Genomic DNA, 19,335 nt, shown 5'->3' with positions numbered 1-19,335 from the left:
TGTTTTTTTGTTTATTTTTTTTGCAAAACTTTAATTTGATTTGTGTTTATCTGACTGTGTGTTAATCTGAGACTATTGGGGGTGAAATGCAGGTCCGCACGAGCCTAGCGTGTGGTGATATCAGGAGTACGCATCTGCTCTAATTGACACACATTTGTTCTGCGTGCTCTCATTCTTCTGGAGTCCATACTTCCTGTATTCTTGTCAAGAACGTATTTGGCGAGAACGCGAGTCTATTCTCACACTCTTGTGAATTGAGAAAAGGCGATTGAAAATGCGTCGTTTTCTACTTCTACATGTAGTGTGGTGTTTAAAGCTTGCGATCTGTGCCCCGCACTGCCCCCTGCAGTCTACAAGAATATTCGGTACAATACGGAAAAGCAAGTCAATGGACAATGCTGCACTTTTTTAAATACATTTATAAAGTTGAGAGCTTTTACTAGTTTACTGACAGGGCTAAGGCTATTGCCAAATTTGCTAAGCATGAATGGCACATGTTTGACTTTGGTTATCTGGTCAAAGTGGAGTCTTGTATTTAGATTTAACCAGTTTAGCAACAATGCAACAAGACCTAAATTAAAACACACTAAGAGGTTTAACCTATTTCCCATTTAGGGAGTCAATTTAAGTTAATGTGTTCTTAAAAAATGCGAAATAACATTCTGCCATGGACAATACTCCAAGTGTTTGGTCATATCAGGTAATTGAACCAACAAATGATCTGTTCTTATTATCTAAACAGGATTTATTCAAATAAAGTAAACAGTTACTTAGCATTGCGTTTATAAAACTAATATCCTAAATTGCGATTTAAGTCATTTTAATGGGTAATAATTAGCAGGACATTTCATCAGGATATTGAACTTTAGCATTAAACTGTTGCTAAACTAGTTAGCCAGCCGTAGCATTCGCTGTTTGAAATTTAACTAAACCAGCATCTTCAGTTAAGCTCTCATCTGGATATTTAGGATGTATTAGTTACCAGCGGGCTAAGATCAAAGTAAACAAAATGAATGAACAATATTATAGTGTATGTTGCTGACACTGGAAAGCTAATCTCCAAGGTCTCTGTTTCATTTCATTGTTCTGCTGGACAGGTTAATGAAACAGCTTCTGAAAATGACAAAATTACATTTGGTAACTTAACAGAAAAAGAAGAAATAACTTGAATCTTTCAATATAAATATGTCAATTAGATGGTTGTATTTCTCTCTTAAACTAGAGTGTGACATTTTCCCTTTGATTTTTTAACCACCTTAGCAGCTTTTCTTTCCATTTTGCTGCTTTTCCCACACAATTACGTTCCCTTGCTCTCAGTGCTCCTTTGTTGTTGCCCCCCCCCCTCCCATATCAGGTTTTGCAGTGATTCAGCACAACGCAGGCTGAGCGTGGGTTTGCAGATCCACCGTCTGTCTGCCCATCAGCCAGCTTTCCATCAGCTCCTGCAGTGCAGGGCTGTTGCTAAACACTGACCCGAACCCATACACAGAGGAGTACATCTTAAAACTAAGGGCACTTCATGACATTTAGAAATGGTGCAAAAGAGCACTTGCACATACCGCAATGAATGTTTTACATTAAAAGTGGACTCAATCAGTCCTTCAGAGCTTAAAACATGGAATATTTAGTTACATCTTTGAGGGTTGATGGGTTCATTCTCAAGTTCCAAATGTTGAATAACAAATCTGAGTCCAAAAAAATGAACACTCAACAGAAAGAGAAGGAAGAATGACGGATCAGTCAGCACAGGTTGGATTAAAGCAGCGTGAAGATTAGCAAGTGAAGACTTGATTGGACACCCACTGGCTGATGATCTGCCTCAGCAGTTTCCAGAAACAGGAATCATGAAAGCAAAGGGATGAATGACATCATCACAATGTTCACTGTCATTGTGGGAGGAACCTCAGTAGGTCACAGGGGTCAAATATTGAAGGAGGCCACGGCTTTCTTTCATCACTCTGCTGGCTTAGTAGCTTAGCGATAACGTCAGAGGTTACCATAATGAAACGGAGGCTGGTGCATGACACAGCAGTGGAAGTGGGCCAACCGGGGCTTAGGTTACAATTCGTGGCTAATGCTGATGTGCGAGGCTGTAAACCAAACACTGTCAGATTTTAAACAGAAGGCCACATCCACTCCGTCTGTGGTCAGCACAAGTCGCTGCGGCTGCTTGAATAGAGGGTGTGGACAATAATGAAAAGAGGGCCGAATGCTGAGGTCTGTGTTCAACACTCCGAAATTTAGCAAGACGGATGAAAGACTCAACCTATGCAGAGGTTCTTATATGGGGGCGTGAGACCCAAAAATGGCTTGCGGCAGCCTCTGGTGGTTTGCCACATAACAGGGGTAATAGCATGTTTGCACAAGCCTGGGTGCCAGGGTGAGACTAAATGTCTAATTTAGGTCACTTGCTATAAAAGTTTTAAAGCCCAGGTCTGCGTAGACCCCAGACTGGCAGCCCAAGTTGCCATAAATGTGGCCTCTGTCGTCTCTTATGTCAACACATTCGATCTTAAACTGGCCTGTCGCCACTAATTGTGCTAAATAAGCGTTTAGCTCGTGCAGTGAAATCATCACCTTGTGTTATGATGTTTCGAGAAGGGTACACTCCTGACTGTGTTTAACTTTGCTTTTTAATTTGAGTCTTTCTTGAGAGGTGCAACTCCAGATGGCAGCACACTTAATTTTCACCCCAAAGTGGCCCAAAAAAAAAAAAACACTTTGAAGCCATGGCCTGCAAATGACTGACATTATAACTCTGGGTAACTTTGCGATTGATAATGGGTCTTCTAATCTGTTAGTGTCTTTAATTTGTGAAGTCCCAAGACAAATTACCAACCATTTTGCCATAAAAAAAGATGTTTCCTTCACTGATAACGGTAATTATGTGTAAATTAAGCTTCAGCAAGACAGAACCAAAGCTTTTGGTGTAGCTAATTTTTATATTTTCAGGAAATTACAGTAGCGTAACATTTTAAGCCACGTTTGTTTTAGTGTTTGGTTGCAAAATGTTTTAAAAGTGATGATGGATCACATTGTGAACCTAGCTTCCAAGCTGATAAATGACTCCCATTCTCTTTGTGTGTCTTTCTTTGCAAACGCAATAACCCCATGATGTGTCACAGAGCCAGTAGAAACCAAAGTGCCCCTATATGGAGATCACATCAACAGTCGGAAGTCGTACGCAGTGAACAGAGCCAAGGAACACAAGAGGTATAAATCGAAGCAAGGGTCTACCATCAACAGAGAACCATCCCAACCTAGCCAGGATAAAGTGGAGCTGGAATTTGTAAGTGTTGTGTTAGAATGCAAAATTTCTCCGATTGTTGCAAATTTGCTTTGCATGTTTTGGCTTATTCTGCAAATTTGTCCTTCGAGTTGAAGCAAATATTAGCAGCTAAGAATGGAAAGAATCAATGTTACCAAACTGGTTCTGAGGCCACCTTAAATGAAATGAGAGAAAGTTTAGTTGTATAAGAATTTCTAATGATATTTGATTTTAACATCCAATCTTTGTGTGCACAGGGGCCTTGCAAAAGAAAACTTGATACTCTCATTCATGGCATGAAGGACTCTCGGGTCTTGACTCTTTCTTTGTATGTACCCAACTGTGACAAAAAGGGATTCTTTAAGCGCAAGCAGGTTCGTAGCATCCTTCAGTGTTCTATAATTCAGACGAGTACCCAAAAAGTTAGTTTTCTGGTCACCCATCCTGATCTGACCTCCTTCTGCCTTGCAGTGTAAGCCCTCTCGTGGACGGAAACGGGGTATTTGCTGGTGCGTGGACCGCCTCGGCCATAAAATCCCAGGTATCACCTCTCCCCGTGGTGAACTGCAGTGCAAAGACCTGGACAGCATCAACAATAGCAACGAGTGAAAGTGAAGAGCCTGCAGAGCCCATTTTCTTCTTCTTAAATCCTGCCAAACAAGCTAGCATACTTAATGACTGAAACTCAAGAGAACATGGCACAAACACTTTTTCTTGTTAATTGTGATGGACTGCTGTAAAGGAGAAGCAAACTTTATACCCTATATCAAAGAGAAATATATATATATACATAGTTTATCTTTGTGTTTATAGTCTGTTGATTTTTTTTTTTTTCAGTTATGAAAACAAGACAACACGTAATTCAACTGTGGCTAACTATCATTATTTTGCAGTTATTTTTTATGCTGTTCAAAAGTTATTATGGGCCCCAGAACTAGAAGACATTATATTTAGTCATTTCAGGTTTAGAGACCTTTACATGTGCCGTTAAGAGAGGTGGGGGAGGGGGCATAAATTATATTTTCCAACTAATACAAAACAAAACAAAAAAGAACATGCAAACAGAGATTATACAGATGGTACATCAGAAAAGATTTAAACCTCTTTTAGAGAAAAATTTTCAACATAATCTCAATATTCTTGATAAATTAAAACATTGTTATGATTTTATTCCTTTTTTTGTTTTACCTAATTCAAGACATAAACTAAAAAACAAATATACTCAGTGAAAAGCTCTATATTGTTTAGTTTAGGTCAAATTCACTTCATTTTGTATCGTAATAACATATACATGAACTCTGTAGAGCAGACACCATTAGCTTACAACAATTTCATCCTGTCAGACATTTCCGTTAAGCTAGTTACTGTGATTGTTGAAGATTTTGCCATTTTAATATGATAAGTTTTAAGGATAGTTGTACCTCTGTCTTATTTTTCCTTTCAAACTTTCAAAGCAGAATCTCAACTAGCAACCACTTTACTTAGCCTGGCATAAAAAAGCTAATAAAAACCAACTCTGCCTTACTCATTAACAAGCGGCCCTATGTGAATTAAATACTGTTTAATTAATACACCAAAATATTTATTTGACCTCCTGTAAATATTGTAATATTCCGTTTTACCCAAGGGACCAAGCTATGTTTAGCTAATCTTGACATTTAGCTAGAGCTTAATGTCATCAAGAGCACTAGCATCGGTTTTTCACTTAATGTTCATAATTTAATCTTAGAGGATTAAAACAAAGATTTATGTCGACCTTATTTAATAATAGTTTGAATTTGTGGGGGGGTGATACATACGTTTGATTTGATTTATATAAATAGCGCAGCACTTAGCGTTAGCTGCTAATGGAGCTAAATGGAAGTTTGGGAGTCTTTGCTTAAAGATTTTAAAAAGAAAATAAAAAAGTTTTTTGTTGCCAGTTTAAACACTGCAAAAACAAAAATCTATGCAAGGCATCAATGTTTTATTTTCCATTTTATTAAGAATGTAAGTGAGAAAACATACTATTTTATTTCAAGTGCATGATATCTTCAATTTAGAAATGCTCAATTCATCAGCAGATCATCTCTTATGTGCTCAAATGAAGTTAAAATGCACCTATTTTAATAAATCTCTATTTCTAGATTAGTGTTTGCAGTGAAGGCTTTGGTATGTTAAAATTTATCAAAAATTGAATACGTTCAAATTCCAATATAGTTTTCACAGATACCAGGAGGGATTCCAATACTAAGGCTACAGGCAGTCATCATCTGGATGTCTTTAATTAGTCTTTCTATAGACCTGATTTATAATTAACATATTTTCAAAGCAAGATTTTAGTAGAAGCAGCCTGCTCTTTATTAATGTATAGATAAACAAATGACTAAAACATATCATATAATCTAATTTTTCGGGGAAAAACACACTAAGCACAAAAAAACAGTAGCTTTGTTTAGTCCATTTGATGAATACATTGAATACACTGTTTTTATGTGCAATGTTCTGGGTATATTATTAATGTCCGATGTAAATATCAATCTTTTTGTTTGACCTATAACTAAAGAAAGGATTAGCAGTAAACCTGCAAAGAAATTAACATCATTATATTAGATGTTATTAAAAAAAGGGAATTGTATGGGTTAATGCACTTAATAAGAGAAACTAATGAATGCAAATAGACAGAATGGAGATTATTTGACAATATGTCTCAACAATATCATGAGGAGAAAGAGTGGATTTAATTTTATTATGTCGTAGGACTGCGTTAATGCTAAGTTAGTTAAAGGACGGATTATTACCCGAATGGTCACTACTTTCATCCCCAGGCTTGCTATCATGGACGGTTCTAGATTGGGCCAACAGGGGCCATTGCCCAGTATTAAAAGCATAATACTAAAATAAATTTATGAAAACTAAATGATGATATGCACTGGTACAGAAACTGTCATGGGGACCATTTTTATTTTGACAATGTTCTAAAATTGGGTGTGTTGCGCTTGGCTTTTGTTTAATTGAAATATAATTACAGTTTTCATCTGCTATATCGGGAAATTCAGAGCTAAAAAGGGCTCAATGGTTCACTCACTATTTCAAAAAATTAATACCCTTTTTTGTTCTTTCATTGTTTTGTTTTGAGCTCCCAAGAAAAAGGAAAAATAGCCCCAACAGTAAATTTTGTCTGCTAGTCATCATGTTATTTTTCTCGACAGTGTTGGCTTAAAACAGCATGTAGACTACTTCCTAACCTTCCCTTTCAGACAAGTTAGGCCTCGATTTTAGGCTTTGGATAATTTTTTGCCACCAACCATGTGTAGATCTTTTGGAGATAAGCGAAACGGACAAAACCTCAGTCATAAAAAGCTCTTTGTACTGTTAAACATAGAATTCCTTCCATTTCAAGTTCTCAGAACTGTGTTTGCTGTTTCTAAATGTATGTATTGAATGTTTGCATGCCCATCAGTGTGTTTGTGTGTCTTTCTCAACTAAAAAAAAAAATTTGACAAAAAAAAGGTTGCTCACACATTGTACATTTCCCATCGGAACTCGCACACAAATTGTATGCAAAGGCCCCGTCTTTCCATGTGGGGGTCTTTTAATGCCACTGCACATGCAAATCGGCTCGCCGACACAAACTTGCTCACAGGGTTCACCAGGTCCTTTATCCCATAGAGGGAAAGGTCACAGAGTTTTTACGTAAATGAAGTGCCTTCAGCCCCAGACTGCTTTGAATCTAGATTTGCATGCAGGCCATTTGTGTTGTTGAATGAGACAGGCCTGAGCAAAAGATAAAAAGGAAATCAGTTTAAGGTGTGGATGTGATTTGCTCTCAATTATGATCTTCTGGTCAAGTGCTGCTAAATATGTAATGACAGAAATAATGTGTTTTGTGTGTCCAGTTGTCATAACCCGTCTTGTTTTTACTGTTAAAACCTTAATGTTTAATATAGTTTTAACTTTGTAGACAATGCCTCCACTGACAATGGCACCAGCCTATTCTTCCTGATAAAATTTCTTCACCTTTGTAGACATTTCAAGCTCTTGTGAACCCGGAACAGTAACTTCAAGAACACCACAGAAACTAAAGTTTAATGTGAATTTTCTAATGGAATATTAATCACACCTGCAATTGATATACTGTTTTTTACAGGTTTAATTACTATTTAAATAAACATGTACACTCCCAAAAAAAAAGACTGTTAGCTCCTTTTGTTCTGAATATATATATATATATATATATATATATATGAGATCAGATTTTACCTTATGTTTCTAATAGAAAACTTCGCTCTTAATCAACAGGTTTACCAGTGGTTCCTACAATTTCTACAAGCAGAATGGGAGGCATATCATTTAGTTATCAGGATCCGCTCTTGTGGAACCAACTAGCAATTTTAGCCTGTGTGGCACACATCCTTTCTACTCTCAAGACCCAGCTTAAAACTTTCTTTTTGGATAAAGCTTATAGTTAGAGTGGTCCAGGTTATCCTGAGCTATCTCTATAGTATTGCTGCTATAGGCTTAGACTGCTTGAGGACATCGGGACCACTTTTCCTCACCCTATTTTATTCTATTTCTGTTCTCCCATTCGGCTATAGGCTTAGAATGCTATAGGCTTAGAATGCTTGAGGACATCAGGACCACTTTTCCTCACCCTATTTTATTCTATTTCTGTTCTCCCATTCGGCAGTATTTGTTAGTTCTACTTTTTGTTCTCTCTGCTTTTGACTACTCAGAAAGATGTTATAGATATCTGTAATTTAATTTCTGACTCATCAGAATGATGTAAAGATACCTTACATCAAAATGCAAGCTAGTCACACAACAATAGAATAATGATATTTATATCTAGAATGCTAATTGTAGATTGTTAAACCTACTGATTAAATTGTAATTAGCTTGCCATACTATCTATGATCATTGCTTTTCCTTGTTTTTTCTGTGATCAATTTTCCGATTTGGATTGTCCCTCTATCATGTAGCTAGCATCAATTTAAAATAATGATAGGAGGAATTTTTGACTGAATTTTGACTTTAAAAATTTGGTTTAGCTATTAGTTGTTTAAAGTTAGGGATAGTGCATAGTAGCAGCAGACTGGTGAGAAGAATCTGCAATGTATGAAGGTCACAAATTTTTTTTGTAACCACAGACATTTTATAACCTGAATAAGAAGGACATGTGAAGATATATAAAGAAAGGTTTTATATTAAAGGTAAGAACACCAGGTGAGCGCCATGAGGTGAGCGCTATGACACTGCAGGTCTCCAGGCTGCTGCTATACCTGTCTCCGCTTCTCCATCTTCAAATGTGATGCCCTTGCAGTTCACATTTGTTTGGCTGCAAAATATTCCCATGCATTATTTGAAAGAGAAATTATAAAACACACAGGAATCCAACTGGTTTCTACTTTATTTTGCATTTGCACGTTACTTTTCATCTCCTTAATACTTAATGTGCAATAAAAATGAGGCATATCCAAAAACCTAGTCTGCGATCTAGAGCATGGAAAGACATCTACAAAGGTTCAACACACTAAAAGGCTCTTTGTTTTTTTTAACAGTACAAAACACTGATAACAAAGCACGTTGAGCATTGTCACAGTTAATAAAGCATGATCACCATCTCTAAAACAGAACAGCATGAAAAAAAAATTGAGAAATTTACTTTAGTCTGCAAAAAAGTTGGTTTCTATCATTCAATGTTTTATTTTTATTTATTTTTTACTATGTTAAGATTTAAACTTTAACCGCCAATAAACAGACTACAGACACACATGTATAGCTTATAGCTTACTCAGATTGCTCTTTGATCCCAAGCACTTTACAGTTTCAGTTTCTTTGTTTTTTTTTCTTTTAGGTTTTCAGTTTTTGAGCCACATTAGATTTGGGGTGCATCGTGCAGCTCCAGCTCGTCCAGGTACTGGCTGCAGTTGGGGTCCCCCCTCACAGTTGGAGCTGATAGGATGCGTCGGCCAGTCAGGGGGTTGACGCACCAGCACTCGCCCCTCTGACCGTGGAGTGACATTTTGCACTGAAAAAGAAAAGTTCATTTAATTTGTTTTAGAGGCTCTAGAAAGACAAAATTTAAGCTTCAGTAAATAAAGTCTAAGAAGGAGTCATCACCTGTAAATCTGACCTTATTTTTGTTAAAGTGTTGGCATTGGAATTAAGTTCAAACCTGCATGAAAAATGCAAAGTGTAACAGTAGCTTGTGTTTTTTTTTTATTTAATCCAGAAAAGCAAACAAGTGCATTTTTTTTGTTGTTGTTGTTCATTTACATAAATCCTGGAAGGGTGCTAACATTATCCCACTTTGCTGTCACCACTACAATCTCTACTTCACCAAAAGCGGTGATTCCACCAATCAGGGACTCATCTGCACAGTTAGTAAGTGGTAGCCTGATAAACCAGACTAAATGTGAGATTAAATGCGTAATTTAGACTTGCCCCAATGAATGAGCTATCGGAAGATTGCTGATAAGAACAACCTGTTGTTTTTCAAACAATGTCTGTGCCTATTGGCCAACGCTCTGAACAATGAGCTCAACTGACTGTGACGTAGTAAGCGCGACAGAAAGCTAGTGGGGGAGTGTAAACAAACAGCCTGTCTGTAAAACGGCCAATATGTCCTTCTTATAAATGAATGAGTGTAGATCCTTTTTCCTGCTCACGTTTCAACAAAAACCCCAAGTCTAATCCTTCCAGAACTGATTCCAAAGCTGAGTCAAATGAGCTCGGCCGTTTCTCAGTTAACTAGAACGCGAGTACGGAGTTGCGTCCTCGCCAAGTATGTTCTTGAGAAGAACACAGGAAAGTATGGACTTGGTGAGAATGCCTTCCTCAAATTATCTTAAAACATACTTTTATTGAACAACAGAAGAAAGAATGTTTAACTTTGAAATGGAGCACTCCATTGAAAGCTGCTGCATGCCTCAGTTCATGCCATCTTCCTTGTTGCGCTTTCTCCAGCGTCACGCAGCTTTGTCGTCCATCCAAAAATACAAAACACATCTCTGCGTTGTGATTGGCCAGCCAGTTCTAGGGCCAGGGGCATTAATCGAGGCTAGACCAAACTCACAGGCAAAAATGATTTCGGTGGGTGCGGCTAGTTTACTAGGCTAAGTACTTTGTAAAATTCCGTAAAAGTTTAAAAACAATCCACTAGACTTGGTTTCCAAGGTTTAAAGATGTTTCGCTTCCCCTCCAGGAAGCTTTCTCAATTCAAATGTCTGGATCCGCAGTGAGTTTGAGGCTTTATATAGACAAGGCCTTGTATTGCTTGGAAACATGCAAATTGAAGCCGACGAGCCGGTCGTTTGGTTCCATTGTTAGCCTGTAATATCTGCATAGCTTACTCAGATATTACAGATATTACAGGCTAACAATGGAACCAAACGGCTTCAATTTGCATGCTTATGCTTAAGCTTAACTTAACCAATGTTTAACTATTTTAGGGAGCAGCATTAGCCTGAAGATGCTTTGCTAACATTACTAGCTGTAGCCAGGGAGAAAACAGTACTATTAAGGTGGCAAGATTTCCTGAAACTAGCCGATCACAGGCACTCTCTCAGGTTGGTACCCCTTTAAATTGACAAAAGTTGACATGAGTGCATAGAAACAGGTCCACACATGGGTAGGAAAGAGCTACAGGTGCATAAATAGCAAAAGAAAAGTATGAACTCGAGCTAGTGACATATTAGGGGGCTCAGAGTATTGAATCTCTGTGCATTAAACATAAAAAAATGTGTGTGGGGAGTAGTTTACATGCGTGTGTTTTAAATAAAACTGATCATATGAGCATTTATTGCCCGTGTACACTATTAACAGAATTCTTAATTGATGCTAAAGTTGCTAAAGCTACATTAAAATGACATAGGGGTCCAAATGAGCTCTATTTATTTTTCATTTCTCCCTCAAATGAAAAAAAAAAACACAAAAAATAATTGTGTATAATACCAGACTATGACTCCTGCAATAAACACACAAATCAATATACCAGTATCAAACTATCATTGAATGATAAAAACAAATGGATTATATTTAAACATACTTAAAGAAAACATTGTAAATATGTGAATACCTTCACATAATTGATTTGTATTACCAATTATATGAATATATTACACTTTGTGAAATTAATTTAACATTTCTTTGTTTTTATTTTCACATAAATCAGTAAAATATATAAGTTTTTGTTCAAGAAACACATTCACTGAGAAATTAACACCTGAATTTCCCCCCTTAATATAATGAAATTTCAAAAAATATCAAACGTCTACTGAAATAATTAAGGGTAAGCAGTGTATTTAGTTACAATGACTTGTATATTTAATCAGTTTTTTAATAATCTATTATTATTTACACTCGATCAAAGATCTGTTATATCATATTGTTACATTTGCAGCCTCTAAAGTGTAACATGACACATTAAAGTCACCTGTTTTGGGTTATACTGCCCCCTCTTGTCACAGTTGGGAATGTGCAGTGCATAGAGGTCCTCCAAAGGACCTCGGTTATCTCTGAAGGGCATCTTGGATATCCTCTCCAGGACCTGGTCCAGCTCCTGCTGACACTGAGTCTTGAGAATAAACAAGAACAGAACAAAACAACAGTTTCAGGTTCAAATACAGGTATGCGGGTGTGTTGCTGCCACCAGGTTTCTGCCTTTAGTTTACAAGAGGTAGTGGTTTGCCTGCAGGCTTAAATGTTCTGTGGAAAATGTTCAGTTGGCTCTAACCTCTGTAGGGTGTTCTGGATTACTTTTAACTAAACAAATACATAATTGTTTTAACAACATACAAAAACTAGTTAAAAGAAATACATTCACATTTGAAATAAAGCTTATTCCAGTACGCATCAACACCAGGCGGTCTTTGCCAAGCATTCTACCCACTCTAGACCTTAAAACACCATATAAAACACAAAGTATTGCTAAATATCTTCCCGTTATGTGCAAATTAATCTCAAAACTTGCCAAACATTGTATAAAAACAGGCCAAAGACCTCTGGTTTACCTCTTATTTGCCTGCCAACACTCTTTCGGAGACATTTAGTACGAGACAGGGGCTTTTGTGATGGATGTGAAAAACAACTTCTCTCGATGGAGGATTTAGAGAGCCGGTTAAACAGCAGGTCAGGTGTGTTTCTGGTTTATTTATAGCTGCAGTTTGATTCAAAGGAAGTAATTTGTGTGAAATGTTGACAGAAGAATTTAAGAAAACTAACACAGTTTAACCAATATGCACTAGTATTTGTTCAGTAGAAGGATTTAAAAAAAATTTTTTTTTATTTCTTTTGTTTTTTTGTTTTTATAGACAGTTGAGTGTTTTTAACCTTGTGCATAAAAAAGGTTGTAATAGCTGTCTCTTTCAGCCACTAGATGGCAATGCCCACTCCTTTAACTTCAAACCTAAACCTTCAACTTTCAACTCTAGATACATTTAGAGTATTTGTTGTATATCTGTACAGTTTTGGTCAGTTTTCTATGCTTAACCACCATTTTATCAGGGAACATATTTGAGGTATCCCTTCACAAACACATCAGTTAGACCAAGACCACCTTGGCAACCACAATGGTCAAGTCAAGGCAGTCACTGAGACCACACACAGTTTGCAAATGTGAGATTTATTGTTAAGTTTGAACACAGATCTTATGTTTTTGTTATCTAACTAGGCTTGGGACAAAATTAAAATGTGTGTGTGATCCAAATACTGCAATCTGGTCACATCTAAGCAGAGGTTAGTTAGCAACGACTGGGATAAGTGCTGTCTAAATGGTGGCAGTAAGGCAGGAGGTAGGAAAAGGAAACTGGATGCTTCCTATCATAGCTCCTTGAGCATAGCAAACCCCAAACGCTCTTATCTGACCCTCAGGAAATATGCAGATTGCAGAAATCCTTGAACATATGTAAAGGTTGGGTTTACCTTAGGGAGTTAAACTAAAGTACATTATCTCTTCAGGTGTACTAAGTGTGGCAAATGCTAACGTATAGGCCTTCATATGTTTTGCTTTGTGTAATGGAGAGCTTCGGCTAAATGTTTTTAAAGTGTTCAAACTTTTGTGATTAAATGGGAACTAATGTGAAGTTGACTTGCAAGGTTTTTATCAAAAGGTATGTTGTGTTTTTTTAGGTCAGGCAGCAAAGCACATGAGGTAAACCAACCTGTATCTTTATCTTTATATTTGAATTTTTGTCTTTTTAATGTTTTTTAACCTAAGAGACTAAAAGCAAAAAAAAAATAATAAAAGTGGAGATTGGAGGCATAATTTTGCTTATTGAAGATACAAAGATAAAGTGCCAGTATGTCAAGAAGCTTGTCCCAGAGTCCTCTTTTTCAGCAGACACTCACCTGTTTCGGACGAGTAGGTCTCACCTCTTCTACCTTGTTGGTCTTCATTTTGGTCTTCATCTCCTGCCTGTGCTGGCGTACGGCGCTCTCCTTGGGTCCGAGCCAGGTGGCGTCTTTGCTGGGCTTTCGGACTGTGGTGATTTCGCTCACGTCCAGATCGGGCTCCAGCTCCAAGGCTTCACCTTTTATCAAATACAGTTAAACATGAGCAAATATTAAATCCATGGTTTATGTTTTGCTTTTGTAAGTGTTTCTGAATGACAATTTTGAATATTTGCTGTATAAATAAACACATAATTCTAACTGATTTTAAGAACAGACAAAAAAATGCTATAGAAGAGCTGTACAAGCTCGTTTTTTAACATGAACACATGGAAACAATGTGGGATGAACAAATGCGACAAATTCAAGCTGTGTATAAATGTTATAAGGATAGTGAAAAATAGAGCAACATCCTTTAGGGAAGGAGCACCACGGCAGTTGTTAAAAAAATATACAATGACAGAAACATAGAATGAAATGTAATTCACAATTGCTGAGCTAAAGGGTTTTTGGGGGACCTGGGTCTTATTAGCGTGGCTAGCTTTTTGTTCCTGATGGACAGGAGCCTCCTGCCAGAAGGTAGAGTCTGAAACAGTTTATAACCAGGGTGCGAGGGATCAACTGCAATCTTTCCTGCTAGCCTCTGAGTCCTGGAAGAATACAGTTCCTGAAGAGGAGGAAGATCGCAGCCCATCACCCTCTCTATGGAGAGAAATATATGCTGCACTATGCCCTTATCCCTGCTGGAGGCAGTAGAATACCAGATGGCGATGGAGGAGTGGAGAACGTGCTCTTCACTTGCCACAGAAAGTACAAACTCTGCTGTGATTGAGGCCCCAAAGATGGTCCCAAAGAGTGCAGAGGTATGACTGATCAGTTTCACTAAGACTATAAGTTAAACAGATGAAAAGAAAGAAAAATGTGAAAGCTAACCTTCATTGTTTTGTCATCAAGGGTTAAAAGTTAAAAATTGACCATTTCCAACCCAAACATGATGTGAATCTTGAAACACGGCCGTAGGACAAAACTCCTCTAAAACTATGAAGAAAATTTGCTCACACACAAAGGATGCTATTAGGCAACAAAATGACAAACACACAAAAAAATCGCTTTTTCATGCACGTTGTCATGGAAACCAGAAAAATATTAGCTGACACCAACATGAATTTGAACTTTCTCCCCATCTCTCTCTCACGCCCACACGCGGAGTGTAGATAAGTGTACAAATTCTCTTTCACACAGCCATGAAACAGCTTTTGGTTGACTTTCATGTTGTTCTGACCAGAACAAGCTTAAGAATAAAAACTATCAACATGTTGTTAATGCTGGGGTTCAGCTTTATCGGGCCAATATGACGACGGGACATGGGGTGGGGGTAGGTGAGTGGAGTAAATACTGTTTTAGCATGTTGTCGGCTAACTGGCCTACTGTCAACCGAAGATTAATTAACTAATTCAATTCAACTCATTTTATTTCTATAGCGCCAATTCACAACACATGTCATCTCAAGGCACTTTACAGTTCAACCAGATCATACAGTCAAATTGATTCAGAGTTTTCTATCTAGGAAAAACCAGTTGATTGCATCAACTCATTGACTCAAATGCAATCCCTCACACTAAGCATGCTTGTAGCGACAGTGGAGAGGAAAAACTCTTACAAGAGTTAACTTAACAGGAAGAAACCTCCAGCAGAACCAGGCTCAGTGTGAGCGGCCATCGGCTGAGGCCGACTGAGGTTCAAGGACACAGAAGCAGATATACAAAAAGCAGCTGTAAAAGGCGGCCCCATCCAGGAAACACACAGCCAGGCAGACGAGCTCCGACCCAGTTCCCATATCAGAGGATGAAGAGAGCACATCCACTCAGTCACGGTCAGAGAAACAGGACTACACTGGAAAACAGGCCGATCTCCAGAATCTATAAACAAGGGTGTTGATGGAAGCAGCACAGCTGATNGAGGCCGACTGGGGTTCAAGGAGACAGAAGCAGAGATACAAAAAGCATCTGTAAAAGGCGGCCCCATCCAGGAAACACACAGCCAGGCAGACGAGCCCCGACCCAGCTCCCATGTCAGAGGATGAAGAGAGCACATCCACTCAGTCACGGTCAGAGAAACAGGACTACACTGGAAAACAGACCGATCTCCAGAATCTATAAAAAAGGGTGTAGATGGCAGCAGTAAAGCTGATATTTCTCTCCAGGATGGAGTCACACCCAAACAGGAACAGACGAGGCAAAGCTACGAGAAAAAGGAGAGAGAGCAGAACGTTAGAGATTGAACTAACAGATTCTACAGATTGGAAGAATTGAGACAGAATGAAGCAGAATGATGAAATGGGGATCGCTATGTCCTCCAGAAGTCTAAACCTATAGCAGCATAACTATAGAGATAGCTCAGGAACTACAAAGATAACTACAAAATAAACTTTAAAACTGCAACCCAAAACTGCCTTTTAAGGATGGGGAATAAAACAAATCTGAGATCCAGGTCTTTAAAGGAAACAATGGGAGCTGGAGGCTCTTTATGGAGTAAATCTTTTAAAAATACATAAAACAATAAATTAGGAAAAACATTCAGGAAGTTATGTTTTGTTATCATTTTGATATTTCGTTGTTTGGGGAGAGTCAGGCAAAGAAGGCAGCGCTTGGTGAATTTACTTAACAGTGTTAGCTTTAGGGAAACCGCATGAGTTTTAAAGCTCTGATATGTTAGGATTGTAGATGACCATATTGCAAACATAACTCAGTTATTTTTACTAAATTCCTTTAGAATTCCTCTAGAAACATCTAGATAAGCCTTCATTTACTGAATTATTATCCTGATGTTTCCTTTTCCCTTTTTAGTGCTAAGGGTTCATCAAGTCCAACTCACTTTGTTGTTTCTGACAACACAGCAGACTTTGGCATTCACAGAAAAGGAGAGGAAGAGGTGTGTCTCTTCAACCTAGCGGATTTTAGATAAAGAAAAAAAAACTGGATGACACAAATTTAACACATAGCCTGTTTTAGCTCACTCTAGCTGCAAGCTGCAAATGAATGTGCTAGAACACCACCGTTGTTTTCTGCAGAATCTTTGCCATTTTTCGCTTATGCAGGGTTTCACCAGACACCTAAATGAAAGTCAGTAAGAAAACCGGCCCAGTTAAAAAGGTCAAACATGAAGTGGATAGTTCTAACATGTGGAGGTCAACATCTACCGTGCAGACTTGTGGAAAGTGAAAGAAAGCAAGCTTGTGTTTTAGCAGAGATGGTTGGCTGAGGAAGCAATCTCGGAGCCATCCAAGAGGTAAACTTGACATCCGGTTAGGGATTATGATTATAAAGAGTCTAACAGGGAATGGGAGAAAGGAATTTACAAACTAAGCAATAACAAGGTGCTGGCGCCTTTCACCATCAGATTGATCTTGTGTTGTTGGACTTGAGTTCTCTCCATGACACTCCTCTTTGCTTTCTCTTGGATTCTTTGAAGACTTTTGCAAAGTCAAAGGTCAACTAAGCCAAGTGTGTCTTGACTTGCACATGTGCATACATCGACAATTTGGACAGATAAACACAAAGCACACTCAAGCTGGGGAGCCTTTTGTTTTGCTCTCTTATGCAATCCCCAGGGATACAAAGAGCAAAGCCTTTGGGCCGTCTTTTCCTGGGTAAGCCAAAGACATTCAGTCAAGTGTGCAGTTTGCAGACGTGCTCACATGAATTCACGGTGCCTAACAGTAACCTTACTGGTGAATGTGCAGAAACAGCACACAAACATGGAGGGTCAGGACCCCACTTTCAGGGGGTACCAGGCCTCTACAGAACAAGCTGCTTCACAGCAGTGGGCTGAGGATCAGCAGAGTCAACAGAGCAGCAGGCCTACTGTCCAGTCTACTGCTTGACTTAATCCGCACACAAAGCCCAAAGAGGCTTCCTTTCTGTATCTGATCCATGTTGGATTCCCAGTTGGCACGTAGGCCAGAGGTGACACATTTGATGGTCAAGATACTGGTGAACTTACCAGAAAACACCAGCCAAGACCAGGTGGTTGTAAGTGGAAAGTTTGAAACACTGATAAAGAATTAGCAAAAGAAGTTTCCCGCCATGTTTTATCTTTTTTTGTGACACCATATGTAAGCTATCACAGGGTCAGCCTCTTTGCTAAAATTACATAAGAAGATCCACCCCCTTATTATTCTAAATAAAATTTCCAGTCAACCACAATTTCCTAAATAAATTTCTTTTAAATGCTTTTTTTTTTATCTTTGAGTACTTTTACATACAGTTTCTGAGTCTTTTCATCTGGCCAGGAAATATAAAACAAGATAAAAATGTTTTCAAGAAATTCTGATATAAGGAAAACCCTACAATAAAGGTAATGTCATTTCTGAACAATACAAGGAAGAACGTCCTACAGAATAACCTGGAAATGCTTAAGCATAAATACATAACCTAATCAGAACATAACTCTTTATAGTTTTTAGGAAATGGATAAATATAATAGCTCTGTTAGTTAGATGCCTAGGTACTGTTAGACTGTACTTTTAAGATCAGGTTTAAAACTTTCCTTTTTGATAAAGTTTATAGTTAGAGTAGCTCAGGTTATCCTTGGCTATCTTTTTAGTTACGCTTCTAGAGTCTTATTATGCTGGAGGACATAGAGACCACTTTTTATCATTCTGCTTCATTCTGTCTCTATTCTCCAATTCTGCAGTAACTGTGAGTTTATTTTGAACGTTATCCTCTCTCTGTTTTCTTATCATAATGGTAGAGGTAAATATCAGGTGAGCTGTTACCATCAAAACCTTCACTCACAAATGATAGAATTAGGGAGGTTTTTAGTGCTTAGTCAAGTCTCTCTTCAAGACCTTAAAAATGTTTTCATCTGCCTTTTTTTGGACTAAAAAGAAAGAGCACAATTCAAATCAACTCACTAAATTTAATAAATTCCTCAATTGTTTGAGTTGGTTTTTTGAAGAGCTGTTTACACTGCCGGCTAGAGTCCCAATTCTCTCTCAGTCTTTCCAGATGGCATTTACCATTGCTAATGCTAGCTGAGATGATGGAGTACAACTTGCCTGATTTAGACACAAAGCTTGTTTCAAATACAGATCTATGGTTTGCACTGTTTTACTACCTCTATTCCCTATTTATTACAGCCAAGCTTAACATAAAAATATATCTACACTAAGCTATGCGTCACCTGGTTAATTCACTCCAGTTGGTGGAAACATATTTAATTTGTTTGTTTTTTTGTTTGTTTTTTGTCCTTTTCAAAGTTAGGTAATAAATCACAATGTACTTCAGTTCAATTTAGTTTATTTATGCCAGAGACAATTCAATCAGAATGTACAGTAAGATTGGGTCAAAGTTTTGCATCTAAGGAAAATCAGCTGATTGCATGGACTCATTGACTGGACAGCAATCCCCCACAATGAGCCTGCATGGAGCGACAGTGGAGAGGAAAAACTTCCTTTGAAAAGGAGGAAATCTTTCAGTACGTAAACCGTGTGAGCGGATCGAGAAACAAAACAAACATAGCAGCACTGATCTATGTATATGTAATCTCTATGTAAGAAAGGTAAGAGTAAACTAGCTTCACAAGGGTCTCTGTCTGGGAAAGAAACAGTAAAGCATACAAGCTCTGAGCCAGTCTTAATGTCTTAAGCATATGACGTACTAACAGAGCGACGACGAAAACACAACCACAAGCCA

At 38.0% G+C, this 19,335-nt stretch overlaps 2 protein-coding genes across 3 annotated transcripts in view; one reads left to right on the top strand and one right to left on the bottom strand.

Annotated features, from left to right (window-relative positions):
* Positions 1-4,674, top strand: part of LOC107084241 (insulin-like growth factor-binding protein 5) — an 8,181-nt gene extending 3,507 nt beyond the window's left edge. The window contains exons 2-4 of the mRNA XM_015373984.1: positions 3,126-3,289; positions 3,526-3,642; positions 3,740-4,674. Of these exons, the coding sequence (XP_015229470.1) occupies positions 3,126-3,289; positions 3,526-3,642; positions 3,740-3,877 (419 nt within the window). The 3' untranslated portion in view covers positions 3,878-4,674. The remainder of the gene's footprint in view (positions 1-3,125; positions 3,290-3,525; positions 3,643-3,739) is intronic.
* Positions 4,675-8,964: 4,290 nt separating this feature from the next.
* igfbp2 (insulin like growth factor binding protein 2) overlaps positions 8,965-19,335 on the bottom strand; it is a 25,725-nt gene continuing 15,354 nt past the window's right edge. The window contains exons 2-4 of one of the 2 annotated variants that reach the window (XM_015373956.1): positions 13,622-13,779; positions 11,685-11,825; positions 8,965-9,278 (exon numbers count right to left, since the gene is read on the bottom strand). In XM_015373956.1, coding sequence (XP_015229442.1) covers positions 9,126-9,278; positions 11,685-11,825; positions 13,622-13,779 — 452 coding nt within the window. In that variant the 3' untranslated portion in view covers positions 8,965-9,125. Of the gene's footprint in view, positions 9,279-11,684; positions 11,826-13,597; positions 13,780-19,335 lie in introns of both variants that reach the window. The other variant, XM_015373954.1, reaches the window with a different exon arrangement.

Source organism: Cyprinodon variegatus, unplaced genomic scaffold (assembly GCF_000732505.1).
Source record: "Cyprinodon variegatus isolate N-32 unplaced genomic scaffold, C_variegatus-1.0 Scaffold95, whole genome shotgun sequence".
Lineage (NCBI taxonomy): Eukaryota > Metazoa > Chordata > Actinopteri > Cyprinodontiformes > Cyprinodontidae > Cyprinodon > Cyprinodon variegatus.
This window is presented reverse-complemented; position numbering and strand designations above follow the sequence as displayed.